This window comes from Salvelinus alpinus, chromosome 4 (assembly GCF_045679555.1).
Source record: "Salvelinus alpinus chromosome 4, SLU_Salpinus.1, whole genome shotgun sequence".
Taxonomy (NCBI): domain Eukaryota; kingdom Metazoa; phylum Chordata; class Actinopteri; order Salmoniformes; family Salmonidae; genus Salvelinus; species Salvelinus alpinus.
This window is the reverse complement of record NC_092089.1, coordinates 31,175,199-31,202,975: the sequence shown is the minus strand read 5'-3', so window position 1 is coordinate 31,202,975 and position 27,777 is coordinate 31,175,199. Positions and strand designations below refer to the sequence as shown.

General features: G+C 46.5%; 3 protein-coding genes and 1 long non-coding RNA gene across 7 annotated transcripts; 3 read left to right on the top strand and 1 right to left on the bottom strand.

Annotated features, from left to right (window-relative positions):
- Positions 1 to 287: 287 nt before the first annotated feature.
- LOC139573286 (uncharacterized) lies at positions 288 to 3,503 on the bottom strand. The gene is made up of 5 exons (XM_071396563.1): positions 3,371 to 3,503; positions 2,978 to 3,147; positions 2,434 to 2,772; positions 704 to 796; positions 288 to 609 (listed from the first exon to the last, which is right to left on the bottom strand). The coding sequence occupies exons 2-5, from the start codon at positions 3,120 to 3,122 to the stop codon at positions 536 to 538; spliced, it is 651 nt and encodes a 216-aa protein (XP_071252664.1). The 5' UTR covers positions 3,123 to 3,147; positions 3,371 to 3,503; the 3' UTR covers positions 288 to 535.
- An 810-nt stretch (positions 3,504 to 4,313) lies between these two features.
- On the top strand, positions 4,314 to 14,778 carry khdc4 (KH domain containing 4, pre-mRNA splicing factor). Of its 4 annotated transcripts, none has more exons than XR_011674574.1 (14): positions 4,314 to 4,556; positions 6,295 to 6,487; positions 6,693 to 6,821; positions 7,034 to 7,113; positions 7,272 to 7,324; positions 7,448 to 7,599; positions 9,234 to 9,445; positions 9,636 to 9,696; positions 9,863 to 9,920; positions 10,003 to 10,217; positions 11,493 to 11,636; positions 12,528 to 12,615; positions 12,773 to 12,864; positions 13,838 to 13,897. XR_011674574.1 is itself a non-coding variant. In XM_071396561.1 (14 exons), exons 1-14 carry the CDS (start codon positions 4,528 to 4,530, stop codon positions 14,086 to 14,088), a joined length of 1,782 nt encoding a protein of 593 aa, XP_071252662.1. In that variant the 5' UTR covers positions 4,314 to 4,527; the 3' UTR covers positions 14,089 to 14,778. The 4 variants fall into 4 exon arrangements, 3 of the variants coding, with proteins under 3 accessions (XP_071252662.1, XP_071252661.1, XP_071252663.1); XM_071396561.1 differs by having other exon boundaries at positions 12,500 to 12,615; positions 12,776 to 12,864; positions 13,838 to 14,778; XM_071396560.1 differs by having other exon boundaries at positions 12,500 to 12,615; positions 13,838 to 14,778.
- Positions 14,779 to 15,220: 442 nt separating this feature from the next.
- Positions 15,221 to 15,914, top strand: LOC139573287 (uncharacterized). The gene is made up of 3 exons (XR_011674575.1): positions 15,221 to 15,350; positions 15,445 to 15,497; positions 15,782 to 15,914. It is a non-coding gene; the product is annotated as an uncharacterized lncRNA (long non-coding RNA).
- A 1,501-nt stretch (positions 15,915 to 17,415) lies between these two features.
- On the top strand, positions 17,416 to 25,200 carry clk2b (CDC-like kinase 2b). Its single transcript, XM_071395272.1, has 12 exons — positions 17,416 to 17,704; positions 18,707 to 18,797; positions 18,981 to 19,047; positions 19,147 to 19,263; positions 19,694 to 19,715; positions 19,902 to 20,074; positions 20,139 to 20,160; positions 22,086 to 22,215; positions 22,287 to 22,369; positions 22,799 to 22,878; positions 23,160 to 23,250; positions 24,816 to 25,200. The coding sequence occupies exons 1-12, from the start codon at positions 17,639 to 17,641 to the stop codon at positions 24,990 to 24,992; spliced, it is 1,119 nt and encodes a 372-aa protein (XP_071251373.1). The 5' UTR covers positions 17,416 to 17,638; the 3' UTR covers positions 24,993 to 25,200.
- Positions 25,201 to 27,777: the final 2,577 nt, after the last annotated feature.

Genomic DNA, 27,777 nt, shown 5'->3' with positions numbered 1-27,777 from the left:
TATGGAGACAGAATGCAATTCTCAGATCTTGGCTCATTCATCATACAACCCTTTAAGTCTAACAATTCACCAATAAATGGAACATAAGGGCAAACATATTATAGCTTGCTTTACACTGTTGAGATTCACTCACACTCACTTTTAATCAACTGGTGGTGGGCTTTAAAAAATATGGAACCTGTTATGAGAAAAGAGTTGGGTCTATTTGACAATACAGGCATGTTGCAGTGTTGAATCAATGTATTATTTGAGTGCCACATTGTGGTGAAAATAAAACAAAAACATTCTTTGGTCAAAATTCTCCAAATAATGATATGTTTATTATTCTACACTCCAATTTTGTAATAAATGATAGAAAGTTTCTCAAGTCAGCTGGGTCCAGATACATCTGCAAGATTACAACAAAACATCTGTTTTAATCTTTTGAGTAAAAAACATGCAACAGGGTGATCAAATTAAGATCCTACACCTGTGCACTAATGTGTGCCATGTGTGCTACATGAGTTCTCACAGCACGTCTCACCGGTCCTCCCTCTCATTTTGGTCCCTGTATTGTACTGCACTCATTGCACTGCAATTCTCCTTGTCCTCTGCCTCTGAGCTGCCACACTGCATGGTCACACAAAGAGAAGAGATAGGTGTTGAACTGACTCAGTCCCAGAGACTCAAGAGTCAGACTAAGATCCACTATGCTGCCACTTACATCTCATCACGTATAGTCTCACAAGAAATGCCAATGGAGCCACGGAGAGGATCAGGAAGGTGCCAAAGCAGGTGACCAGTATCAGAGACAGGTCTGGATGAAGGCAGAATGAGAGAGATCAGGATACAAAGTGAATGGTAAAGAGTGGCAGTTTTGACACCAGAATAATGAATATGATTTCAGACCAGCAATGAGGAATGAAAACCTATGGCAATTGGTAAACTAAAAGTATTCTTAGTATCCATATTCTTATCGGCAGACTCAGTAGCCTCGGTTTTTCTAATGACTGCCTTGCCTGGTTCACCAACTACTCTGCAGACAGAGTTCAGTGTGTCAAATCGGAGGGCATGTTGTCCGGTCCTCTGGCAGTCTCTATGGGGGTACCACAGGGTTCAATTCTCGGGCCGACTCTTTTCTCTGTATACATCAATGATGTTGCTCTTGCTGCGGGCGATTCCCTGATCCACCTCTACGCAGACGACACCATTCTATATACTTCCGGCCCTTCCTTGGACACTGTGCTATCTAACCTCCAAACGAGCTTCAATGCCATACAACACTCCTTCCGTGGCCTCCAACTGCTCTTAAACGCTAGTAAAACCAAATGCATGCTTTTCAACCGTTCGCTGCCTGCACCCGCACGCCCGACTAGCATCACCACCCTGGACGGTTCCGACCTAGAATATGTGGACATCTATAAGTACCTAGGTGTCTGGCTAGACTGCAAACTCTCCTTCCAGACTCATATCAAACATCTCCAATCCAAAATCAAATCAAGAATCGGCTTTCTATTCCGCAACAAAGCCTCCTTCACTCACGCCGCCAAACTTACCCTAGTAAAACTGACTATCCTACCGATCCTCGACTTCGGCGATGTCATCTACAAAATAGCTTCCAATACTCTACTCAGCAAACTGGATGCAGTTTATCACAGTGCCATTCGTTTTGTTACTAAAGCACCTTATACGACCCACCACTGCGACCTGTATGCCCTAGTCGGCTGGCCCTCGCTACATGTTCGTCGTCAGACCCACTGGCTCCAGGTCATCTACAAGGCTATGCTAGGTAAAGTGCCGCCTTATCTCAGTTCACTGGTCACGATGGCTACACCCACCCGCAGCACGCGCTCCAGCAGGTGTATCTCACTGATCATCCCTAAAGCCAAAACCTCATTTGGACGCCTTTCCTTCCAGTTCTCTGCTGCCTGCGACTGGAACGAATTGCAAAAATCTCTGAAGTTGGAGACTTTTATCTCCCTCAACAACTTTAAAAATCTGCTATCCGAGCAGCTAACCGATCGCTGCAGCTGTACATAGTCCATCTGTAAACTACCCACCCAATTTACCTACCTCACCCCCCATACTGCTTTTATTTATTTACTTTTCTGCTCTTTTGCACACCAGTATCTCTTCTTGCACATGATCATCTGATGATTTATCACTCCAGTGTTAATCTGCTAAATTGTAATTATTCGATTTATTGCCTACCTCATGCCTTTTGCACACATTGTATATAGATTCTCTTTTTTTTTTCTACCATGTTATTGACTTGTTTATTGTTTACTCCATGTGTAACTCTGTGTTGTCTGTTCACACTGCTATGCTTTATCTTGGCCAGGTCGCAGTTGCAAATGAGAACTTGTTCTCAACTAGCCTACCTGGTTAAATAAAGGTGAAATAAAAATAAAAATAAATAAAATAAAAAGTTCAGGTGATATAGTATGAACTCACTGTCTCGTGTGATGCTGATCTCCTGGCTGCTCCTCCTGGCCCTGCCTGCTCTGGCCACACAGCTGTAGGTCCCCATGTGACAGCTAGAAGCCCCCGCTACGCTGTACATCCCACTGACAGAGTCCCTGGCCACTGGCCAGCCGTCCCTCAGGAAGGAGAATGTTACAATCACTGTGGTCCAGTTACAGTCAGGATCAGGGTGACTATGTAGACTGTGGTTACCATGATGTTGGCTCAGTTTGCAGTTGCTAAGCTGGGCCTCACAGGTGAGGTTGAAAGCCCCGCACTCTTTGACCACGGTCGAAGGAGATGCTGACAAAGTCACTGATGTGAAGAGCTCTGGAGAGGATATTGATTACACAGATTGATTAGAGGAGGAAGTTGAGAAAAATATAGATTGCAAAGAAGTAGAGAAGTGAAATATATTCAAATTGTCACTGACAAGAGCTAGAGTAACGAGTGGGGCTTGTCAAGTAATCTATGAAAAAGTGCATGACACCACATGCAAGACAACCATTACTCATGTGCTACTCTCCTCACTCACCAATGACATTAACAGAGACTGCCTGGCTGTATTGGATGTAGAAGACTGGCTGTCCTCTCCCTGCTCTGCACCAGTACTGGCCTGTGTGTGTGACAGAGGCACGCCACAGTTGGTAGACCGCCCCACCTCCAACTCTGCCCCACATCTGCTCCACAGGGCCAGTGTCCTGCCTAATATAGTGTTATGAGCATTAGTTCGTTCCACTTAGTACATTCCAGTTCCTGTACACAGTTATTCAGTGCCATGTTTTACTATCATCACTCAGGGAGTGATGGATACAACAAGTAGCCTAACACCCACATTCTATTAGATTGAACTGAAATCTATCACACCTCCCGACATCCAATATACACGATCAGAGAAGCAACATAAAGAGGGAGCCGGAGGTCACACCTGTCTTTGTGCCAGTAGAACTGCCAGCCCAGCCCAGAGTGGCCAGGTAACTGACACGCCAAAGAGACTGTGTCCTCAGTGTACAACTGTCATCCTGAAGGCTCCACAGTCAGAGTGGGCATCAGTAGAACCTCTGTGAACACATGCAGTAGCCTAGAAGCAGTAGCCTAGAACTTGAATATAATTCATGGTATAAAAATGAAGAGTGTGTGGTATTAAAATGATACTCACCTGATGATGGATAGACCACCAGTGTACTCAACACTAGAACATAATAGACATTATGCATAATAAGGCATATGACCTGATAACCCAAACTCAGACATAAGCATTACAATTAGGCTAAGCCTATGTGGCACTGGGTATTTAATTTTAGCCTGCAGATCCATGATCTAATTGCCAAGGGGATTAAAAAAGGTTAAACTTGGCTGATAGCCTACTTACAAAGTACAGGAAGGAGAGACATTCCTGAGCTATTCAGTGAATCATGGTAAATAAGGAGGGGAAATCAGTTTACTGAAACAGTTAGGCTAATTAAACGGTCCACAAAGGACCACACACATTGAAAAAAGTTGACAACAATACATTTTACACATGCAATAAGCTGCAATTGGGCCAATGTTATTGTTTTAAACACAGAGACACAACACCACGTGTTGACAACAACCATAATTTACCTGGCTAACAACCATAGTTTACCTGGCTCTGGCATCATCACCTGAGCATCCTGCTTGTAAGATGTCTGGTCCTACATTTTCACGTAGACCAAGCTGTGTGCTGTGGGGTTTCATTTGGGAAAACTGAACCGACATTAATCTGATTCATATCCGCAACACTCACCTGGGGGTGGCAGGAAAACGATGATAGCAGGCAGCCACAGGACTGCATCACCCGGTAAACGCGGCCTGCTCAGCTCGAGCTGCTCACTGCGTCCCCTAGCGTCGCACATGATTGAAGAAAATAATCTGTGAGGGAAGCAAAATTCAACACAGCTCCGGTCCTTTCCCCAAAAAACAGGAAGTGGGAGCGATATCGCATAGATTGAAAGCTCTTGCAGTAAATTACTCCACTGTCTGGACAAGCTATATTGAAAGTCTGGCGGAGTCAGTAGTGTTAGTGTTTTTATTCAAAGAGAAATTCAACCAAATAGAAGATTGATGTCATTTGGTGGAACGCAAAACGGCGGGTGAGTTGAAAGAACGTTGCGTTGTCACGGTGCATTTTACCGCAGACTTGCTCAACACTGACTGAGCAGCACAAAGCTAGCTAGTTAATTTGTAATGGCGGAGTGCTTGTAACTAGCTACGTGAGTTATGCTTAGTAGCCAACGGTGTAGCTAGCTAGCTGTCGCTGCCCAGTTTAGAAAGTGGTTGGTTATGTAGCCAGCTAAGAGCGCCGTTGGGTGATACGTTTATTTATTGTTTTAAATCGATGTGAGTTGGTTACCTAGCTATCTATTAGTTAGCTCGCTAACTGTTGTTTTGGTAATTTACAGTAGCTAACTACGTATGGTTGCTAGTAGCTAGTTAACTAACGTTAAGCACAGCGACGTGAACAAACTGTTGGATAACTAGCTAGCTAACGTTAACAAGTCAACAACATTAATTCAATCCACAAAGTTAACATTAATTGTAACGTTAGATGGCAAAGACTAAACTAACTTGTTAGCTAGCTAACGTTAGCCTACGACCTCTGAACCCTGTAATTGATGTGGTCATTTAAGGTGCAACCTGCAGTTGCTACATCCATTTTATTTATTTTTACTTATAAATAATGATTTCCTGATTGTAGTAATTTAGTTCACCTAATTTCAGTTTGACAAAACAAGCAGGTACAGTGTAGAGAATCATTGTACCATCTAATCCCCTGTGAAATATATTTTCCATAACCAAAAATATTGTGTTTGAAGCTGGTGTATAAAACCAAATGTAAAAGACACAAAAACAAAACTTAAGAATGGGAAGCATAGAAATAGCCACACAAAAAAGATATACTGCTTCTTAGATTTGCTTTCAAAGACAAATCTATAACTAACATACTTTTTTGTGTGTAATTTGCCCCACAATTTCGTGATATTACGATCTTATCTCATCGCAACTCCCCAACGTACTCGGGAGAGGCGAAGGTCAAGTCATGTGTCCTCCGAAACATGACCCGCCAAACTGCGCTTCTTATCACCTGCTCGTTTAACCCGGAAGCCAGCCACACCAATGTGTTGGCGGAAACACTGTTCAACTGACAACTGAAGTCAGCCTGCAGGTGCCTGGCCCACCACAAGTAGTCACTAGAGTGCGATGAGCCAAGTAAAGCCCCCGCGGCCAAACCCTCCTCTAACCCAGACGACGCTGGGACATTTTTGTGCCGCCCTATTGGACTCCAGGTCACGGCCGGTTGTGACACCGCCTGGGATGGAACCCCAGGCTGTAGTGACGCCGCAACACTGCGACGCAGTGCCTTAGACTGCTGCGCCACTCGGGAGGCATATAACTAACATGTGAAATTGGTTGGTCACCCAAAACGTTTTGCTCAACTGACATACACCATCAGAACCCAAAATATACTTCTTTTTTTTACGACATGGGAGTAAAACAAAAAGTATATGTAAACAAACACTGTATAGCCTCATGGTTAAAACTATAATTGTTATATCATAGATGGTCAGTTTTTGCATCCATAGCTCTGTCCGAGAGTTGTTAGGCCTACGTTTCTCCAGCATCCATCCCTCCAGCTTTTTACAGAAACGGGTGGGGAGAGGCCTTGTGATTGCTGCTTTTGCACTGCCCTCCATTCTCTTTCTGCTTCTCCCATCCCTTCCACTTACCATTGCCCTCTTTCTCTCCCTCCCTATCTCCCCTGCCTTTCTCTTTCACTACCCCTCCCCCCTCTCTCTGTTCCCCCACCCCGCTCCCCTCTTTGTTCCTCAGTCGCCGTAGTAAATGGGACCAGCCGGGCCCAGGTCCTGGTTCAGACCAGATGGGGGAGGCGGAGGCGGCTCCTACAGGGGCTCTGGACGCTGCAGCTGCTGTGGCAGCTAAGATCAACGCCATGCTGGTAGCCAAGGGCAAGCTCAAGCCCTCCCAGATAGGACCGTCTGGACCATTTGGACCCCCAGACAAGGTAAGGGTCAGGAAACCTCTTACACTGAAAACATTAGAAACGCTTTCAGTCTCTCACCTGTAATCTGGCTTCTCTCTGTCTTCGTTGTCTGTCCCTCTCTCGCCTCCAAATTCTGTAATCCCCTAGCTCTTAATCTCTCTCTTTTTTTAGAGATATTGTTGTAAATGTTAGCATGCGGCACATAAAGAATCTTTGTCATCACCAGGTTGTGGGTGTAGGGAAGCCCCAGCCTCCTATGAAAGCGAAGGATGACCTGGTGGTGGCGGAGGTGGAGATCAATGACGTTCCTCTCCCCTGCCGGAACCTGTTGACCCGCGGACAGACACAGGACGAGGTCAGAGTCCATGACATCATTATGATCCTTAGACCCATTGATTGATCAATCTGGTCAACAGTCAAATTTACTGCTATGTTTACCCAGCTCTTTCTCTGTGTGACACGCACATGTACAGACTGGATCAGTGTCATGTAAACCAGTATGGGACAGAAAGTGTCTCACTTGAGGACAGTAAATGACCAGCTTCTTCTTCATCCTATTGTGTGAAGATCAGCAAAGTGAGCGGTGCTGCTGTGTCCACCAGGGGTCGATACATGGCAGCAGTGGAGAAGTACAAGGCTCCACAAGGGTGAGTCCTGCTTCACACCTTCTTTATTACCACACTGATCTACCAAGGAGATTACTGGTATTTACTTTTTTCCATACAGACAAGTGGATCTGTTGTCTGATTGCATCATACAACCAAGTCTTAGGCTACTGACCGACTGCTTCTCTCTCTGTCGTCAGGGACCGACCCCTCTATCTCCACGTCCAGGGCCAGACCAGGGAGCTTGTCGACAGTCAGTACATCTCTATTTACTCACCTAATTTGATTAAGATTATCACCATTTCTGAACATCAGGATCACCAGGGTCCTTCTTTCCTGAGTTTCTATGTTGTGACGATCCAATCTCCCTCTCCAGGAGCTGTGAACCGCATCAAGGAGATCATCACTAACGGAGTGGTGAAGGCGGCCACCTCCTACAGCGGAACCGGAGCCACAGTCCCAGTCTACCAGCAACACAAATCCCAGCCCCCCATCAACCACCATCACAGACCACACTTCCAGTCTGGGGTAAGCAGTGTTTTCCACAAGTACATAGTGGCCAGCCAAATAGAAAAAGTAGCCAGCCAGGGCAATTTTAATTTACTGAAAATGAATGAATTTGTTGTTTGGGGTATGGCCTAGGCTTATATATTCTTATTTTCTAAATAAGAGAGCGTTTAACATGTCTTGAGATTAAAGTCTTATTTACAGTGACTTTAGTCCCGGCATGTTAGGAAAGGAAACGTAGGGACCATGTCACCATGGACATGCAGTATAACCACGCTGTATGATTTATGGATGGCAAAGGGATATAGGAGATTGACTTTATTTAGTCAGTTTGACACTTTTTATAAACTAGTCAACACTTGCTGTTCAGTTGTCAATCAAAGCACAGTAAATAGTCTACTATGCACCACGACTCCACGTGGCTGGCTATGTGAAACACGCAAAAGAAAATACTGTGTCCGCTACGTGGGGCGTTACCGCGTACGCGCTCTACGTATGGCGTTACCGCGTACGCGCTCTACGTGGGGCGTTACCGCGTACGCGCTCTACGTGGGGCGTTACCGCGTACGCGCGCTACGTGGGGCGTTACCGCGTTCGTGCGCTACGTGGGGCGTGCAAATTCACTGGCATCATGCTCTCTCCTTCCTCTGTGTAAAGAAATTAGACTGCAACCAACCACAGTGCACACAAATTGTACCGGGAGGCGGGACAGACAGCACATTGAGTTTCCCTGTCATCGCTCGCTTTGTGACTGACGGGCACCTATTCTATCAATAGATCGATAGAAGAGGCATATCGTTCATTCTATCCAGAGGAGGCACGGCGGACTAGTGAATTGAAACGTTTAAATGAAAAGTAGCCTAGTTAATAGGACGTGGAAAAAGTAGGTGGCTGAAAATCTGTTGGCTGGGCTCCCTGCCTGTGCCATTAAACCCCTACAACTCATCCAGAACGCCGCAGCCCGTCTGGTGTTCAACTTTCCCAAGTTCTCTCACGTCACCCCGCTCCTCCGCTCTCTCCACTGGCTTCCAGTTGAAGCTCGCATCCGCTACAAGACCATGGTGCTTGCCTACGGAGCTGTGAGGGGAACGGCACCTCCGTACCTTCAGGCTCTGATCAGGCCCTACACCTAAACAAGGGCACTGCGTTCATCCACCTCTGGCCTGCTCGCCTCCCTACCTCTGAGGAAGTACAGTTCCCGCTCAGCCCAGTCAAAACTGTTCGCTGCTCTGGCACCCCAATGGTGGAACAAACTCCCTCACGACGCCAGGTCAGCGGAGTCAATCACCACCTTCCGGAGACACCTGAAACCCCACCTCTTTAAGGAATACCTAGGATAGGATAAAGTAATCCTTCTAACCCCCCCCCCCCCCCTTAAAAGAGTTAGATGCACTATTGTAAAGTGGTTGTTCCACTGGATATCATAAGGTGAATGCACCAATTTGTAAGTCGCTCTGGATAAGAGCGTCTGCTAAATGACTTAAATGTAATGTAAATGTAAAATGAGTCTGTAACCGGCTGATTAGCTGATGGCCAGCACTAATAAGAAAACTGAGTTTGTGTGTGTGATTGTCGCTCAGTGTGTGTGTCAATGTTATTTTATGAGTGTCAATGTCATTGATGAATCTTGAAGACTTATATCCATATCCTTTCAGATGCACTATGTGCAGGAAAAGTTGTTTGTGGGTCTGGAGCATGCCATCCAGGGCTTCTCAGTGAAGGAGAGGGTGGAAGGGCCAGGCAGCTCCTACCTGCAGCACATCCAGGGTGAGACTGGGGCCAAGGTCTTCCTCAGGGGGAAGGGATCAGGCTGTCTGGAGCCCGCCTCTGGGCGAGAGGCATTCGAACCGATGTACATCTACATCAGGTAAGTCTCATGGACTAGACTCGTGTTCATCTGTATCAACTCAGAGAGGGCCTTGAACTCACGTACATCTACATCAGGTAAATAGCAGTATTAATGGATAGTCTGGGGGAGTAAAGTCCATGTTCATTTGTATTAGCTCAGAGACACAGAGCTTAGACACCAGGCACACATTAACTCCTCTCTTCCCCAGTCATCCCAAACCAGAGGGCCTTGCTGCAGCTAAGACCCTGTGTGACAACCTGCTGCAGACGGTGAGTGTCTAATGGTTTACTGACTGGCACTCTGTTCTTTGTTCTCTGTACACTGCTCTACTTTCACTTAAACCCTGTTTCAAGCTGTCCCATGTGAAGTGCATTGTATTATGTAACTGAGCTCTGTTTGCCATGTGGATCTCTGACTGTTCTCTCTTCCCTCCAGGTTCATGCAGAGTATTCTGTCTTCCTCAACCAGATGAGTGTCATGATGCCTACTCCCGGTACAGACTCTCTGGCTTTCTTTCTCTTTTACAGCCTCTACAATGTGTCAACATGTACTGACGTGTTCCTCTCCTCCTCCAGGCTTTATGCATCCCCCCATGGCCAACGGGATGCCTCCCCAGCCCCCTTACTACCCCCCAGCGGGGTACCAGCCCAGCTACCCCCTCCCTGTACCTCCCCCTCAGCCCATTCCTCCCCCCTACGCTGTCCCCCCTCCCATTCCCCCTGGGGTGCCTGCCGGTCTCCCCCCTCCCAACCGGTACGCCCTCCCCCCTGCACCTGTCAGTTTACCACAGGTAAGACTGGTCAATCAGATTTAGACTTGTATGGACCTGTAATACAGTACATTGAGACTTACATCCGAGCTATGAACTAGTTGTAAAACTATTTATATAGCCCTTCGTACATCAGCTGATATCTCAAAGTGCTGTACAGAAACCCATCCTAAAACTCCAAACAGCAAGCAATGCAGGTGTAGAAGCACGGTGGCTAGGAAAAACTCCCTAGAAAGGCCAAAACCTAGGAAGAAACCTAGAGAGGAACCAGGCTATGAGGGGTGGCCAGTCCTCTTTTGGCTGTGCCGGGTGGAGATTATAACAGAACATGGCCAAGATGTTCAAATGTTCATAAATGACCAGCATGGTCAAATAATAATAATCACAGTAGTTGTCGAGGGTGCAGCAAGTCAGCACCTCAGGAGTAAATGTCAGTTGGCTTTTCATAGCCGATCATTAAGAGTATCTCTACCGCTCCTGCTGTCTCTAGAGAGTTGAAAACAGCAGGTCTGGGACAGGTAGCACGTCCGGTGAACAGGTCAGGGTTCCATAGAACAGTTGGAACTGGAGCAGCAGCACGGCCAGGTGGACTGGGGACAGCAAGGAGTCATCATGCCAGGTCGTCCTGAGGCATGGTCCTAGGCCTCAGGTCCTCCGAGAGAGAGAAAGAGAGAATTAGAGAGAGCATACTTAAATTCACACAGGACACCGGATAAGACAGGAGAAATACTCCAGATATAACAGACTGACCCTAGCCCCCCGACACAAACTACTGCAGCATAAATACTGGAGGCTGAGACAGGAGGGGTCAGGAGACACTGTGGCCCCATCCGATGATACCCCCGGACAGGGCCAAACAGGAAGGATATAAACCCACCCACTTTGCCAAATCACAGCCCCCACACCACTAGAGGGATATCTTCAACCACCAACTTACCAGCCTGAGACAAGGCCGAGTATAGCCCACAAAGATCTCCGCCACGGCACAACCCAAGGGGGGGCGCCAACCCAGACAGGAAGATCACGTCAGTGACTCAACCCACTCAAGTGACGCACCCCTCCTAGGGACGGCATGAAAGAGCACCAGTAAGCCAGTGACTCAGCCCCTGTAATAGGGTTAGAGGCAGAGAATCCCAGTGGAGAGAGGAGAACCGGCCAGGCAGAGACAGCAAGGGCGGTTCGTTGCTCCAGAGCCTTTCCGTTCACCTTCACACTCCTGGGCTTCACACTCTTGATAGGCTGTATATATGATGTATTCAACATACATTGCATCCAAGTTGTTTATTTTGTCCCCAGACTCTCCCACCTTCTCCTTTCCCATCTGCTGCTCCAGTTCCGCCCAAAGCTCCGCCTCCCGTAGTCTCAGCCAATCCACCGCAGAAAAGACGCTTCACAGAGGAGGTGCCAGACGAGAGGGACAGCGGTCTGCTGGGATACCAGGTAATTTACCATTATTTTATTCTTCCACCTTATGTGCTGCCTTCGTCCAGTCTGTCCCTTCTGCCTCTGTTGTCTTCCTGTCTTTTCTTATCTTCTGTCCATGTATCTGATATCTGTTCCTCTTTCTGTTAGACTGAATTCATTATGATTCTCACTGTCTCTTGTCTGTAATTCTGTGAGTCCATGTCTGCATTCTATAGGAAAGGTTTGCTTGAGTGAGTGAGATTGAATGGGTCTAAGTGTCTCTGTTCAGTGTCAACTTGTTTTTTCCCTAGTAGATCTTATGACGTTCATTGAAAAGCATTGTAACCATAGCTGTTATTATCTGAGTCCATGTATTATTGGATTTCTAGAACTTTCAGATTATGGAGATTCTGAAGAGGTATTGTTGGATAATCATCAAATGTACTTCAATATATTGAAATTAGTGCAGGTACGATACCAGTAGTATCAGAGTCATTTGATTTATTTCCCAAGCTATGGCACATCATGTTTTGCATACAGCAGGTTTTTAAAGGACCAAAGAGTTTGGTCTGCTTCCTGTTTTAATTTTTGCCATGGAAAAAATATCGTAATACTAGTGTCGTCACAGGCCTAATTTAAATGTGTCCTCTTGATTTAATGATATGTTACTTTAATACAGTCCATTCCTATTTTCAGATTTTGTGCAATCACAGCATGCATAAACTTAAAATAATGTTTTATTCTCAGCTGCTAGTGAAAAGGAAAATGTTTTGGAATACTAACTTTGCAGTTCAGTTCCATTCAATAGTTTAGATAACTATATGCTTGTAGGCCTACTATTAATAATAGTGATTTAGGGGAGGATGTGTGCTAATGCGCCTGTGTTTTTTTGCTCATAGCATGGACCCATTCATATGACTAATTTAGGTGCAGGCTTCCCTGTGGGCAGCCCCGGCCCAGAGGCTTCAGGACCCCCGCCACCGAGTTCCTCCGGGCCGCCGAGGGAGAGGGACAGGTACGGGATGGGGGGCGACGAGTCGCAGATGCTGGACACACCGTGTGTGCAGGCTTGTGTTTGCTTGTGATTGATGTTGTGCAACACTGACTCCTCTCCTTCCCTCTATCCCTCTCTCTCTCTCTCTCTCTCCTTCCCTCTCTCCCTCTCTCTCCAGCAGTAGGCAGCTGATGCCTCCACCACCTATTCCGATGAACGGAGGCATGACACCCAAGATGGAGGAGAGGAGGCCGCTGCAAGGCCCCCTGGGTAAGGGCCCCACCCCATGTAATCCCCCTGACCCCTCCCCATCCATGGCCTCTCAGCCATAAAGCACGCTGCCCACCCCCCCCGGCCTCTTGGCTGTCAGTAGTCAGAGTCAAATAGCATTTTGCATGCAGACATGCTGTTCTCACACGTGACAGAACAAGTTATAGCAGATTACATCAGACAGGCATAGTGTTCATCGATAAGTTCTGCTTTGAAAGTCAGTCAGTTCAGAATCAAGAACTGGGCAAAGCTTCGATCACCCACTGCCTCAGGTAAATCTGTCGTTGATCCTAAGTCAACCCCTATCCCTAGGCACTGTGTAGGTCTGAGAGGATTTTATAGGTGTAAGCAATATGTAGAAGAGTAAGGCTGATCTATTACCATAATAATAATTACCACCTGGCATCTCATCATGTGACATCTAGGAGGTGTCTAGGGATGGATTTCAGATTGGGAGTCCCCCTCTCTGTCTAGCTGGTGCTGTCCCCTCGCTGCCCGTCCCTTTCTGATGACGTCATCAGACAGGAGTGTCTGTGCCCGTGTGTGACTCCCTCACTAACAAGACTCTCTCTTTTTTGTGTTCTTTCTCTGTGTTTTTCTTCTCTTCCATGTCTCTCTGGGTGGGATGCCGGATGGGGGTGGGGCTCTTCTCCTGTGGCGCTGTCCTGCATCGTGATTGGACGGCTCTAACGCTGCCGCTCCCCACCGACCAATGACTGCCGCTGCTGACCCATGCCCCTCTACCTAACTCACCCCTGCTGCCAAACACAATGCAATCTATTAACTTTCTCTCCCTATCTGTTGGTAAACAATTGACTTCCAACTGTTGTTTTTGAAACCTTTGTGCTGGTCTTTGGTTGTGTTCTTTCTCTCGGTGTGTATGTCTCCCCCTCTCTCTCCCGCACCCCTCCTCTTTCTCCCTCATTCCTCCCTCTTTCTCCCACTGTTTTTCCCTCTCTCTCATCTCTCTCAGATCCCTCAGTGAAGAGGATGAAGACGGGGCTCGTGGCATATACTGGTGACTCCTCGGACGAAGAGGAGGACCACTCCACCCCCAAAACCTTGGGGGCAGGTAACCATGGTAACGTCGCTGGGGCAACCCACTCCACCCCCACATCATCCTTGGGCTGGACTCTGGGGTACCGCTGCCCCCCTCCTCCCCAGCGTGCCAAAACACAGCAGGCACAGTCACAGCAGCCCATGCCTTTCTGGATGGCCCCATAACACAGGAGTATTAAACCTCATACTCCCTCCCCTGACTCCTAGGGCCTTTTGGAGGATTCCATAATGAAGATTTTACACCCCAAACTGAGCCCCAGTCCCCCCTTTTCCCCTTTCCCCTGAACCATCACTCCTACCTACTCCTCCACTTGATATAATTTATTTTGTGATGACTTAGATTTCGTTAAAACAGTTTTGCCATGCGCTCAGCAGTAAAGCAGACTCTGTAAAATGGACTAAACAGACCGGCTGGCTGATACAAAGAGAACAGACTCAACCAGCCAACCAGGCACAACCAGGAGACTGACGGACTGGATACATGGTGACAAGCAGCAAGATGCCCCAGACTTCCACACAGATTCAAGTGTACTCTGAACTCTGTATAGGAGAGACAGCTGAGGAACAGACACTAATGGAGGGTAATAGTGGCCTGTTTCTGGTTGATTTGGAATGTCCAGTCCTGATTTTACTAGTGTAGAAAAGCACTGAGGTAGAAGAGATTTCAATGCATTCTAAATTATTTATTTTGTCATAAAATATATTTCCCCCATCCCCATTTTCTTTTTTTGGTCCAAATCTCCCTCTTCCTTCATTGAGTACAGATCATACAAACATGCTCATTGGACTTTTAGAAAATGCAATTGACTCAACTGTTCTAATGCTTTTGTGGAATAAATTAGCATTATCTCTGTGTATGAGTTTATTTCAAGACTGGTTTGACAGATCATGCAATAGAGAGAAAATGGGTGGTTTAACTAACTAGCAGGTGTGAATCTCCCATGGTCTTAAACAACCCACAATCTGAATCAACTGCCAAGAAATCATCTTTACCTGTTCTGTTATATCACACATTCCTTGGCTATGTTCTCAAAATATTACATGAGGACACCTGTCAAATTTCCATGTATTGGGTCAACAACACCAGTGTGTATAAAGAAAGGGACTGAGCCCAGTAGACTACATTAGTTCTGAAGAGACATTGTTTCAGAATGAGGGGTGTTGTAGCTCTGCTGGTGTTGCTGTACTGTCTGTCTGGGACATGAGCTCAGGGGGAGAGTGGAGGGGACAGAGAAAGATATCACTGAACAGGGTCACAGTGAAGGAGGAAAGAGCAAGGAGAGTGATGCTGAATAGTTGACCACCCAGCCTGACATCTGGACTGAGCAGAGGAACATGGTGGTGGAATAGAGAGTGGAGCTGAGTATCACTAAGACTGAACTGCAGTAACACAAGAACAAGGTGACTGAACTGAAAAGACAACACAGGTAAAGTAAGACAGCTGTATCTAATGTGATTACTGTAATCAGCAGAGTAGTGGTGTGTTGAATTCTTCAACCGTTTCTTTGTATGATATTGTAGAATTGCAGGCCAGAGTGAGAGCCAGGTAGAGGAGCTGAAGACAGAAAATGCAGGTAATGTAGAGATTTAAAAATAGAGTATGTAAAGAGGATTTGATATATTTGGTCCAAATCAGCCAAGGAACAGGTTCCCAAAATTGTTCCTATATTTGTAATTTCAGCTCAAGCAGCTACAGGTAGCCTACTGCTTGCTTACACACCCATCTACATGTATGAACACACATGTCCATTGGGACCAGATACAGACACTGAGTCCAACATCACTAACAGGCTGCTCCAGTGTCTGGTGGCTGTGAGAGACTGACTGTATTGATCTCTCTGTTTTTCCTCTGATGCAGGTGTCTTCAGTGCTCCAGTGAGAGGAGTACATGGACTTCGGTTTGTTCATGAATGACCAGGGTATAATGTGGAATGGACAGTACAATAGTCACGGAAGGGGACAGTATCTCTCCAATTCTGGGACTCTAGAACTGGAGGAGGGGGACTTGGTCTACATGCGTCTCCCATCATGTTAAAGGATCTATGATGATTCAAACAGCTCCTTCAGTGGCTTCCTGCTCTTTCCTATGTGAGATGAACACCACAAAAGCTGTAATAAAAAGTCCAATCTGTTCTTATAACATTCCATGAAACATGACCGTAAAATAAAATGACTTAACGTCTTCTGTTGATGTTTGACTGTATTTACTATGCTATAGATGAATGTTATTCAGCTCAGTAGTTTGGGTGGAAGGCAAAGGGTCAGCGTTGGGGGTTAGAGTGGTAATGTATTTATTGTATGTAACTACAGACATAATTAAATAACTGTCCAGATCCACAGTCAGTTAACTGACAATTTCAAGCAGAAATTTCAAGCACTTCATTCTTTCTCTGCTTAATGATAACACTAGAAGCCCATTTAGCCTATTAAAGCTATACTGCTCCCATATTCATCTGTTACACCTATACATCTACTAACTGACATACAGGCCAGATCAGTATCGCCAAACACAGACAGCAAACTTTAAAGGTACAATCCTGAGTTTGTGTCAGCCCAACAGCAGCCCAACCACTTGGTTTGGTGTAAAGCTTAGAGATGGGTCTAGTCGTGCTTGTAAACATTATTCCTAAAAAAAGTTTCAGAAGTTGCACCTGTGCTTGTAGTGAAGAGATGCACTACATGGCAGTTTGGAACTCAGTAGGGAGTGTTGAAACTGAGGGCAGATACTTTTTACGCGCTACACCCTTCAGCACTCGGCAGTCCCGTTCTGTGAGCTTGTGTGGCCTACCACTTTGCAGCTGAGCTGTTGTTGCTCCTAGACGTTTCCACTTCACTATAACAGCACTTACAGTTGACCGGGGCAGCTCTAGCAGGGCAGAAATTTGACAAACTGACTTGTTGGAAAGGTAGCATCCTATGACGGTGCCACGTTGAAAGCAGTTCTTTGTGTTGGTGAAGAATATACATGACTGGGTAATTTGTACATGTTTAAGTTCCTCCCTGGTATATCCGGAGAGTTAACTTCCTTGCAATTGCTTGAATAAAATCTTAATTTGAAAATGAGCTCTGCCTGATCATTGGAACAAGTTTTTCTTCAACAGCATACACAGAGGACAGGTGTAGAAAAGCACTATGCCAGAGTGCGGGGGTTAAGGAGGTGACAGGAGTGTCAGGGAGGGAAACTAAATATGCCCCTCATACACTCACACACACCTACACTCACCCACACTCCACATCTTAATTCTGGTCTCAGGACTTTCCCTGGGGGGTGTGACCAAAGGTTATTATTAGTGTCCGTCTCAACTCTCTCTTCTTCTCTCTCTCAATCTCCTGTATCCTTCTCATATCTCTCCTTCCCTGTCTACTTTCTCCTTATCTGTCTGTCTCTTTGCTTCTCTGTTCTGTCTTCATCGGTTCATCTAATCTGCTCATCTTGTTTCATTCCTTCACTCTTACTTTTGTCTCTTCTCTGCCACTGTCTTTTTCTTTTTTCTGTTTTCTCTTCTCTCTGTTTACTTTGTCTGTTCTGTCTTCCTCTGCACTCCTTTTTGCTCTGTCATTAGTTTCTGTCTCCTCTCTTCTGTCGTCTTTCCTTTTCCTGTTTCACTATTTGTGGACTTTATCCTTCCTTCTTTGCTGTGTTCTTTACCTACCCTGTATCTTCCTCTCCCCTCTTTTCCCTTATCTTCTTAATTCCCTCTCTCTGTTCTGAGTTATGGGGAAGACAGAGTTGTACTCTGTGTATAAGAGCTTTCTGGACTGTATCGGCCTCTGCCTCTCTGTGAGTACCCATCTGCATCTTCCCTCCTCTTCCTCCTCGTCTGCTTCTCTTTTCCATTTTCTCCTTTCCTTTCCTTCTCTCTCCCATCCTTTCCTTTCCTTTCCTTCTCTCTCCCATCCTCTCCCATCCTCTCCTTTCCTTTGCTATGCACTGTTCATTTGTTCACTGCCTTTTTCTTAATGTTTGATATCATTTAGTTGTGTTTTGTGAAGCTTGATACAGCACAGTTTTATTCCTGGCAACCCTTCACTCTCTCTACCTGTGTTCTGCCTCTCTACCACAACTCTCTCTCTCATAGAGAGAGAGAGTCTGTGTGTGTGTTCATTCAGTCTGTAAGCCACCCTCTAAGTCGGGGATAGTTGCCCGCTCAGCACTCTCTCTCTTTCTCTCTCGCTCTCTCTTTCTCTCAGCACTCTTTCTCTTTCTCTCTCGCTCTCTCTTTCTCTCAGCACTCTCTCTCTTTCTCTCTCGGTCTCTCTTTCTCTCAGCACTCTTTCTCCTTGTGATGTTCTGATATTAATAACAGTCTTAGAATGTAGATGGAAATAGTCACAGAGCTGCTCCATGCAGGCCAGCCAGTCACTTGACATTTCTCATTTAGGCCCTTAATACCAGGACAGGACAGGACAGGGAGAGGGTTTAGGGCTCCACTCTACTGTATGTACAGATAACATAGTCCACTACTGATATAGTCCACTTGTTCATACTCTGTTTAAGTGCAGTTCACTTCACCAGTTACCTGCTCCAGGTGGCAGTCACAAGTCATTACATTCATCAGAAATGGACTGTTTTCTTAAAGGGAGTTAGGAGGAGCCTGTGGAATTGGATAACATCATCGGGGGCTTGCAACACTAGTCCTCAGCTTACAAGCATTTTAGATTATTAAGCAGCTGTTATGTCAGCTGTGTGTGTGTTATTGAGAGGCTCAGTCCAACTATGCTGACGACTTTTGCCCTGTTGTCCCCTCCTCTAAACCCCTGACCCCTGACCTCTGACCCCTAGCGGAGCAGCAGTGAGGGGCCAGGGAAGAACGAGAAGGCCCCTGACGATGGTCACCTGGCCTACCAGAATGGAGACGTTCTACAAGAGAGGTGTAGGCTATGTTTACCTTCTCATCTACTAGTCACTCCCTCTATCTCTCCCACTATCCTCTAGTCTTCACATATTGAAAAGACAGGATAGGTGAATGTTTTCGAGCCCTCTCATAAAGAGACTCCTCTACTTCCCAGTCTTTAATTGAATCCCCATGCCTCCATCTCTTCGTCTTCCCCATCAGATGAGGTTATCAGTCTGTTGGGAGAGGGCACCTTTGGGAAGGTGGTGAGGTGTGTGGACCGGCGCAGGTATGAGAGGCATTTATAAAATACGCATGGACACTCGTAGAGCATCAGGTGGAGCGTGTGCTGGTTGTTAGCTAGCTATTCTCTCTGTCTCTCTCTCAGGGCTGGGGCACGTGTAGCTCTGAAGATCATTAAGAACATGGAGAAGTACAGACAAGCTGCTAAACTGGAGATCAATGTCCTGGAGAAAATCAACGAGAAAGACCCACACAACAAACAGTAAGGAGTTTGATGAACCAGTAGAGAGTTTGAGAAGTTGTTTCCCTCACCTTCTGTGGCTTTCTCTTTACTTCTCATTTCAAATATTAAGTTCTGCTATTCTGATGTATCAAATACTTATGTCATGCAATAAAATACAAATTAATTACTTAAAAATAATACAATGTGATTTTCTGGATTTTTGTTTTAGATTCCGTCTCTCACAGTTGAAGTGTACCTATGATATAAATTACAGACCTCTACATGCTTTGTAAGTAGGAAAACCTGCAAAATCGGCAGTGTATCAAATACTTGTTCTCCCCACTGTATATGTATGCCCATATGCATGCTGGTAGCTCTCCAGAACCAGTGTTGGTGGTGACTACTTCCATAGACTATGACATTACTTACCAGGGATTGTTTAGTGTCTGGTAATGGTCTCTTTGACCAGAAGAGGGCGCTGGTTCATTGATGTAGCTCAGTCTACTAGCCTGAATCTCAATTCTGGGCCTCAAAGCCAGTTCCACTGCTTTTTTCATTGTTCCCCTCTAATCAGGGACTGATTTAGAGCAATTCATTATAAGGTAAAACAGAAAAGCAGCAGGCTCCGGACCTCGTAAGGTCAGAGTTGAATACCGCTGGTCTACTACATACTGTAGAGGAACTCCTATGGGCAGCAAGTGCAACGCTGGGCAGTTTCACCTTGGCTGTCCAGGTATTATCATGATGGATGCATGGTTTATCTGTTTCCCTCTGCAGTTCTCCATATCAACAAGCTGACCCACACTGACCTCAAACCTGAGAACATCCTGTTTGTCAACTCTGACTACACATTTAACATTTACATTTAAGTCATTTAGCAGACGCTCTTATCCAGAGCGACTTACAAATTACACCATCACTTACAACGCTGAGAAGGTGAGAGGGGGGGGGGGGGGCTTTATCCTTCCTTCTTCACTCTCTTCTTTACCTATGCTTTCTCCTTTGGCTAAAAGACCGTCCTCTGTCCTCTCTCCTCCGTCCTCTCTCATTTGTGACCCGGAAACCGATGAGTGGTCGAGGAGTGTGTCAATTTATTAGTAGGCAAACGGAAGAGTGTCGTCCCCTCCTCGATAGCCACTTTTCATTGAGGACACTCATGTCTACAGTATCCTACTGCAGAAGAGTTTTGACATCTGCCACACCCCGTTTGAAATATACCACACCCCATTTGAAATATACCACACCCCCTTTGAAATATACCACACCCCGTTTGAAATATACCACACCCCATTTGAAATATACCACACCCCCTTTGAAATATACCACACCCCATTTGAAATATACCACACCCCCTTTGAAATATACCACACCCCATTTTAAATATATCACACCCCATTTGAAATATACCACACCCCATTTGAATCAGATTTGGTTTTGTCAGAGGAGAAAAACATGCACAATTTTAAAACAATATGCTACGTATTGTTTTAACTATAAACTGTTTTGCATCTTAATTTGTTTTGATCACTTTAAACATTTATTTTGGGATCCACCCCTGTAAATGTCATTTGCCTGATGAGTGGAGAAGGACCGTCTCATTTCAACCAAGCACATTTTCATCCACGGTCACTCTCCTTGCCGATTATCCTAGATTCACTTTTATCTTTTTCAAAATGAGGCGAGAGAGGACGGAGGATAGAGGACGGAGGATAGAGGGCGGAGGAGAGAGGACGGAGGGATAGAGGACGGAGGATAGAGGACGGAGGATAGAGGACGGGGGATAGAGGACGGAGGATAGAGGACGGAGGATAGAGGGCGGAGGATAGAGGACGGAGGATAGAGGACGGAGGATAGAGGACGGAGGATAGAGCGCGGAGGATAGAGGGCGGAGGATAGAGGACGGAGGATAGAGGACGGAGGATAGAGGACGGAGGATAGAGGACGGAGGATAGAGGACGGAGGAGAGAGGGCGGAGGATAGAGGGCGGAGGATAGAGGGCGGATGATAGAGGACGGAGGATAGAGGACGGAGGATAGAGGGCGGAGGATAGAGGACGGAGGATAGAGGACGGAGGATAGAGGACGGAGGATAGAGCGCGGAGGATAGAGGACGGAGGAGAGAGGACGGAGGAGAGGGGACCGAGGAGAGAGGGCGGAGGATAGAGGACGGAGGATAGAGGGCGGAGGATAGAGGACGGAGGTTAGAGCGCGGAGGATAGAGGACGAAGGATAGAGGGCGGAGGAGAGTGTGCGGATTATAGAGGACGGAGGAGAGGGGACCGAGGAGAGAGGGCGGAGGATAGAGGACGGAGGATAGAGGGCGGAGGATAGAGGACGGAGGTTAGAGCGCGGAGGATAGAGGACGAAGGATAGAGGGCGGAGGAGAGTGTGCGGAGGATAGAGGACGGAGGAGAGAGGACGGAGGATAGAGGGTGGAGGATAGAGGACGAAGGATAGAGGACGGAGGATAGAGGGCGGAGGAGAGAGGACCGAGGAGAGAGGACGGAGGAGAGTGGGCGGAGGATAGAGGGTCGGAGGATAGAGGGCGGAGGAGAGAGGTCCGAGGAGAGAGGACGGAGGAGAGTGGGCGGAGGATAGAGGACGGAGGATAGAGGGCGGAGGAGAGTGGGCGGAGGATAGAGGGTCGGAGGATAGAGGGCGGAGGAGAGAGGACCGAGGAGAGAGGACGGAGGAAGTGGGCGGAGGATAGAGGACGGAGGATAGAGGGCGGAGGAGAGTGAGCGGAGGATAGAGGGTCGGAGGATAGAGGGCGGAGGAGAGAGGACGGAGGATAGTCATCTTCTTTCTCCCCCCCTCTCTCTCTCTCTGTCCCCCCCACCTCTATTTCTCTCGCTCTCTCAGAAGCGGGATGAGAGGAAAGTGAAGGATACAACAGTAAGGCTGGTGGATTTTGGCAGTGCCACGTTTGACCACGAACACCACAGCACCATCATATCTACACACCACTACCGTGCTCCTGAAGTTATTCTGGGTAACATACAGACATCACACTCTAATCTTGGACTATTGGCTAGCTGAACATTTGTTACTGTTCCAACTCAGAGCTGGGCTGGAGTCATCCGTGTGATGTCTGGAGTATCGGCTGCATCCTGTTTGAGTACTATGAAGGCTTCACCCTATATCAGGTACTGTGTGTTTGTGTGTGTGTGGACGTGTTTAACTATACTTGTGGGGACCAGAAGTCCCTACAAGAATAGTAAACAAACAAACATTTGACCAACTGGGGACATTTTGTTAGTCCGCACAAGGTCAAATGCTATTTCTCGGGGGTTTAGGGTTAGAGTTAGGGTTAGGGTTAGGAGTTAGGGTTAGTTTTAGGGTTATGAGCTAGGGTTAGGATTAAGGTTAGTGTTAAGGTTAGGTTTTGGGGGTGTAAGGGTTAGAGTTACGGTTAAGGGTTAGTGGTTAGGGAAAACAGGATGTTGAATAGGACTGAATTGTGTGTCCCCACAATGTTAGTTACAGAAGACTGTGTGTGTGTTTGTTGTTTGTGTGATACAAGTGAAAGTTGGGAGTTTATAGCTTCTGCTGACCAGTGTTTGTGTTTGTCTCAGACCCATGACAACCAGGAGCACCTGGCCATGATGGAGAGAGTACGGGGACCTCTCCCCTCTACGATGATCTGCAAGACCAGGTAACACATGATGACAGTTACACACACACACACACACACACACACACACACACACACACACACACACACACACACACACACACACACACACACACACACACACACACACACACACACACACACACACACACACACACGCACTCCTCATAGACACACATACACATTTCTCATAGACACACATACACACTCCTCACAGACACACAAACACACTCCTTATAGACACACATGCACACTCCTCACAGACACACATAGTATACACTTTGTCTGATTTGCCATTTCAGGAAGCAGAAGTATTTTCACTGCAGGCGTCTGGACTGGAACGATAACTCCAAGGCAGGACGATACGTCAAAGACCACATTAAACCTCTATGGGTAAGTTACCCCTGAGATAAAGACGCTCTAACCTGAGACTGGACTGGTAAAGCCTTAGATACTTGACACCTAAAGACACCAGTCTCAACGTCAACAGTGAGGAGGCGACTCCGGGATGCTGGCCTTCTAGGCAGAGTTCCTCTGCCCAGTGTCTGTGTTTTTTTGCCCATCTTAATCTTTTATTTTTATTGACCAGTCTGAGATATGTTTTTTTCTTTGCAACACTGCCTAGAAGGCCAGCATTCCAGAGTCGCCTCTTCACTGTTGATGTTGAGACTGGTGTTTTGTGGGTACTATTTAATGAATCTGCCAGTTGAGGACTGGCACTCTAATGTACTTGTTGTCTTGCTCAGTTGTGCACCGGGGCCTCCCACTCCTCTTTCTATTCTGGTTAGAGCCAGTTTGTGCTGTTCTGTGAAGGGAGTAGTACACAGCATTGTACAAGATCTTCAGTTTCTTGGCAATTTCTCGCATGGAATAGCCTTCATTTCTCAGAACAATAGACTGACGAGTTTCAGAAGAAAGGTCTTTGTTTCTGGCCATTTTGAGGCTGATGCTGCTGATGCTCCAGATACTCAACTGGTCTAAAGAAGGCCAGTTTTATTGCTTCTTTAATCAGCACTACAATTTTCAGCTGTGTTAACATAATTGCAAAAGGGTTTTCTAATGATCAAGTAGCCTTTTAAAATGATAAACTTGGATTAGCTAACACAACGTGCCATTGGAACACAAGAGTGATGGTTGCTGACATTGGGTCTCTGTACGTCTATGTAGATATTCCATCAAAAATCAGCCTGTCACGACTTCCGCCGAAGTTGGTGCCTCTCCTTGTTCGAGTGGCGTTCGGTGGTCGACGTCACCGGCTTTCTAGCCGCCACCGATCTACATTTCTTTTTCCATTTGTTTTGTCTTGATTGTACACACCTGGTTTCCATTACGTTATAATTTATTCCCTATTTAACCCTCTGGTTCCCACATGGTTTTGTGCGTGTTTGTTCTTTGTTAAGTAGTCGCTCTGTTGTGTCGAGCTGGAATATTTTTCCCTGTATGGAATTTGTTTGGGATTTTCCGAGTAAAGTACGTTGTTACTCAGTTCTGTGTCCTGCGCCTAACTCCGTCCTACCTGCTGCACACAGACTCTTGACACAGCCGTTTCCAGCTACAATAGTCATTTACAACGTTAACAATGTCAACACTGTATTTCTGATCAATTTGATGTTATTTTAATGGACAAAAAATGTGCTTTTCTTTCAAAAACAAGGACATTTCTAAGTGTCCCCAAACTTTTGAACGGTAGTGTAGATGCCTTAGATAACTTGAACACCTGAAGATACCCTCTAACTTGAGACTGTACATAGATACCTTAGATAACTTCAGAGAAAAGACGAAAAGACGTCCTTATTGATGTCTTTGTGATAACTGAACCCCTCCTCTCTCTCTCTCTCTCTGTCTCTCTGTCTCTCTGTCTCTCTGTCTCTCTGTCTCTCTCTCTCTCTCTGTCTCTCTCTCTCCCTCTCTCTCTCTCTCTCTCTCTCTCTCTCTCTCTCTCTCTTTCTCTACTTCAGAGATACCGGTTATCAGAAGCTAAGGAGCATCATCAGTTCTTTGACCTGTTGGAGAAGATGCTGGAGTACGAGCCCTCCAAACGCCTCTCTCTCTCCTCCGCCCTCCGCCATCCCTTCTTCCTACAACTCCGTAGGGGCAGCAAGGCCTGGGAGAGCACCCGGAACATCTGCCGATGACCCCTGACATTTAACCCTTGACATGGATGCGAGGAAGGACAGCCCAACCATGTCATACAACGTGCCGTTGTAATGTGTCAGGAAGTCGTGCTTTGTGACAAATTGGTGTCCGGAATTCCTGTGCATTATGAGGGAAATAGGATAATCTGACCTCAGTGTCTGGGGCAAATGTATCCTTCTCCACCTTTAACATAAAAAATGGAATGGAGAGAGAGTCTGTCACTTCCCTTTAGGGTTTGATTCAGTGGAGGCTGCTGAGGGGAGGACAGGCTCATAATAATGGCTGGAACGGAGTGAATGGAATGGCATCAAACCAGGTGTTTGATGTATTTGATACCATTCCACTCATTTCGCTCCAGCCATTACCAAGAGTCCGTCTTCCCTAATTAAGGTGCAACCAATCTCCTGTGGTTTGATTGGCAGTCTCCTTATGCTGATTGACAGCTTCGCTGCACAGTGGAGGCGGGCCTAGTGGCAGTGAAACATACATTATGTATGTAGAGCACACTGTTTTAACTGCAGCATAACATTACACACACACACACACACACACACACACACACACACACACACACACACACACACACACACACACACACACGGTTTATTTATGGTGTTATAATAATATGAACCCTTCTACTGATATATATCCTACTAACTGAATCACACCAACACACCACCCTGTGCACCATTTGGACCCTGGCCTCAGAATTTGATTGAGTGCAAGCTTAGTAGGGAGCATGGTCATAAGGCTATATTTATTTTATTTAACCAGGTAGGCTAGTTGAGAACAAGTTCTCATTTACAACTGCGACCTGGCCAAGATAAAGCATAGCAGTGTGAACAGACAACAACACAGAGTTACACATGGAGTAAACAATAAACAAGTCAATAACACAGTAGGAAAAAAACAAAATGAGTCTATATACATTGTGTGCAAAAGGCATGAGGTAGGCAATAAATAGGCCATAGGAGCGAATAATTACAATTTAGCAGATTAACACTGGAGTGATAAATTATCAGATGATCATGTGCAAGTAGAGATACAGGAGTGCAAAAGAGCTATATACTGTAGGTATGTGAGAGAGGGAGCGAGAGAGAGGAAGAGAAAGGGAGCGAGAGAGAGAGAGAGAAAAAGAGGGAGGGAGCGAGAGAGAGAGAGAGGAAGAGAGAGAGAGAGAAGAGATAGTCTTAACGGGTTTTCTTTCTTCAGCCTTGGCAGTGCTGAGAGGTGGCTTTAAGGCAGTGTGTTGGTGTCTGTCTGTATGAGACCCTTCTTCCAGAATGGTGTGAGTTACTTGTAGGGCTGTTGCGGTTATCCGAATGTGTGTGTGTGTGTGTGTGTGTGTGTGTGTGTGTGTGTGTGTGTGTGTGTGTGTGTGTGTGTGTGTGTGTGTGTGTGTGTGTGTGTGAGTGCGTGTGTTTTCCCTTTTCTTGGCAGTGCTGAACGTAAGCTCAGTCTGAAAGTCAACGTACGGTGTTAATGTGTGTAAATCAGGCTAACATTAAAGTTGAGTGAGACGTCACCGGTCTATATCTGAGTGTAGAGAGAGACACTGACGGAGGAAGTGTGTGGAAGTGTGTGTGAGTCAGCGTGTGTGTGAGTCAGCGTGTGTGTGTGACCGATTATTAGTTGCATGTTTTGGACAGTCTTCTTTATTCTCATGTGTTTTGAGTGTGTGAAGCTCACAGGGGAAGCACATGTGTGTTTCCCATGTCTCTGTGTGTCTTGTCAGTGAGAGCAGTCTCAGACTGAGTCATGGTAATTCACACACACTAACATTAGACAGCCCTGTTATTGTACTGGTCTGAAAGGAATGACCTTAGTACATCCCTGACCTGTGTGTGTGTATCAGAGAGAAAGAGGGAGAAACAGAGGGTGTGTGTGTGTGTGTGTGTGTGTGTGTGTGTGTGTGTGTGTGTGTGTGTGTGTGTGTGTGTGTGTGTGTGTGTGTGTGTGTGTGTGTGTGTGTGTGTGTGTGTGTGTGTGTGTGTGTGTGTGTGTGTGTGTGTGTTCTAGTCAGGCTGGCTGCCCTTCACATGCTGGACACTGATCCACAGTGGAATCCCTTAAGAAGCTCAGACACACATACACCACAGGAGGTTGGTGGTACCTTAATTGGGGAGGACAGGCTCGTGGTAATGGCTGGAGTGGAATACGGGGAATGGTTTCAAATACATTAAACACATTGTTTCCATTTGTTTGATGCTATTCCATTTGTCTGTTCCAGCGATTATTATGAGCCGTCCTCCCCTCAGCAGCCTCCACTGACATACACACTTTACACCCTGCTAACCGTCCACCTTCCTCCTGGCTATAAATGGACTCACTACCACTCCTGACCTACTGGACTCCTTAATGTCTTGCTGTCCCATGTGTCCCTGTACTCTGTCTTACACCCCCAGCCCTCCCCAGTCCTCCCACCCCCCCCAGTCCCCCCCCCCCCCCCCCCAAAATAAAAATCTGTGCATAAGGAGCTGTGACAGAGGGCTGTGGGCTCTCTCCTCCATCTTGTTAAGGAATTAATGATGTCCTCATCTGTCACAAACCAAGGCCCAGGGGGTTGGAGGTGAAGAGGGGGAGGGGAGAGGGGGGAGGCGGAGGGGGGAGGGGAGAGGGGAGAGGGGAGAGGGGGCGGTTGGATTGACTTTGGGAGATGGCGAACCTTGGGAGCCCCACACACACACTCTCTCCCTCCATCCCCCATGTTCTGCCAAATATGTCCTGGCTGAGCTTGAACTGTACAGATCTACTATCTTAATTTCATCACTATGTTGTTGCAGA

Excerpts from the sequence above, each read along its gene's own strand:
- LOC139573286 (XM_071396563.1), bottom strand. The coding sequence starts at position 3,122 with ATGTGGGGCAGAGTTGGAGGTGGGGCGGTCTACCAACTGTGGCGTGCC. Across the intron at positions 2,773-2,977 it reads AGTCTCTGTTAATGTCATTG|AGCTCTTCACATCAGTGACT; the intron begins GTGAGTGAGGAG and ends TATCCTCTCCAG. Across the intron at positions 610-703 it reads GAGACTATACGTGATGAGAT|TGTGGCAGCTCAGAGGCAGA; the intron begins GTAAGTGGCAGC and ends GTGACCATGCAG.
- khdc4 (XM_071396560.1), top strand. The coding sequence starts at position 4,528 with ATGTCATTTGGTGGAACGCAAAACGGCGG. Across the intron at positions 9,921-10,002 it reads TGTCATGATGCCTACTCCCG|GCTTTATGCATCCCCCCATG; the intron begins GTACAGACTCTC and ends CTCCTCCTCCAG. Across the intron at positions 12,865-13,837 it reads GCCGCTGCAAGGCCCCCTGG|ATCCCTCAGTGAAGAGGATG; the intron begins GTAAGGGCCCCA and ends CATCTCTCTCAG.
- clk2b (XM_071395272.1), top strand. The coding sequence starts at position 17,639 with ATGGGGAAGACAGAGTTGTACTCTGTGTATAAGAGCTTTCTGGACTGT. Across the intron at positions 22,216-22,286 it reads TGCTCCTGAAGTTATTCTGG|AGCTGGGCTGGAGTCATCCG; the intron begins GTAACATACAGA and ends GTTCCAACTCAG. Across the intron at positions 22,370-22,798 it reads AAGGCTTCACCCTATATCAG|ACCCATGACAACCAGGAGCA; the intron begins GTACTGTGTGTT and ends TGTTTGTCTCAG.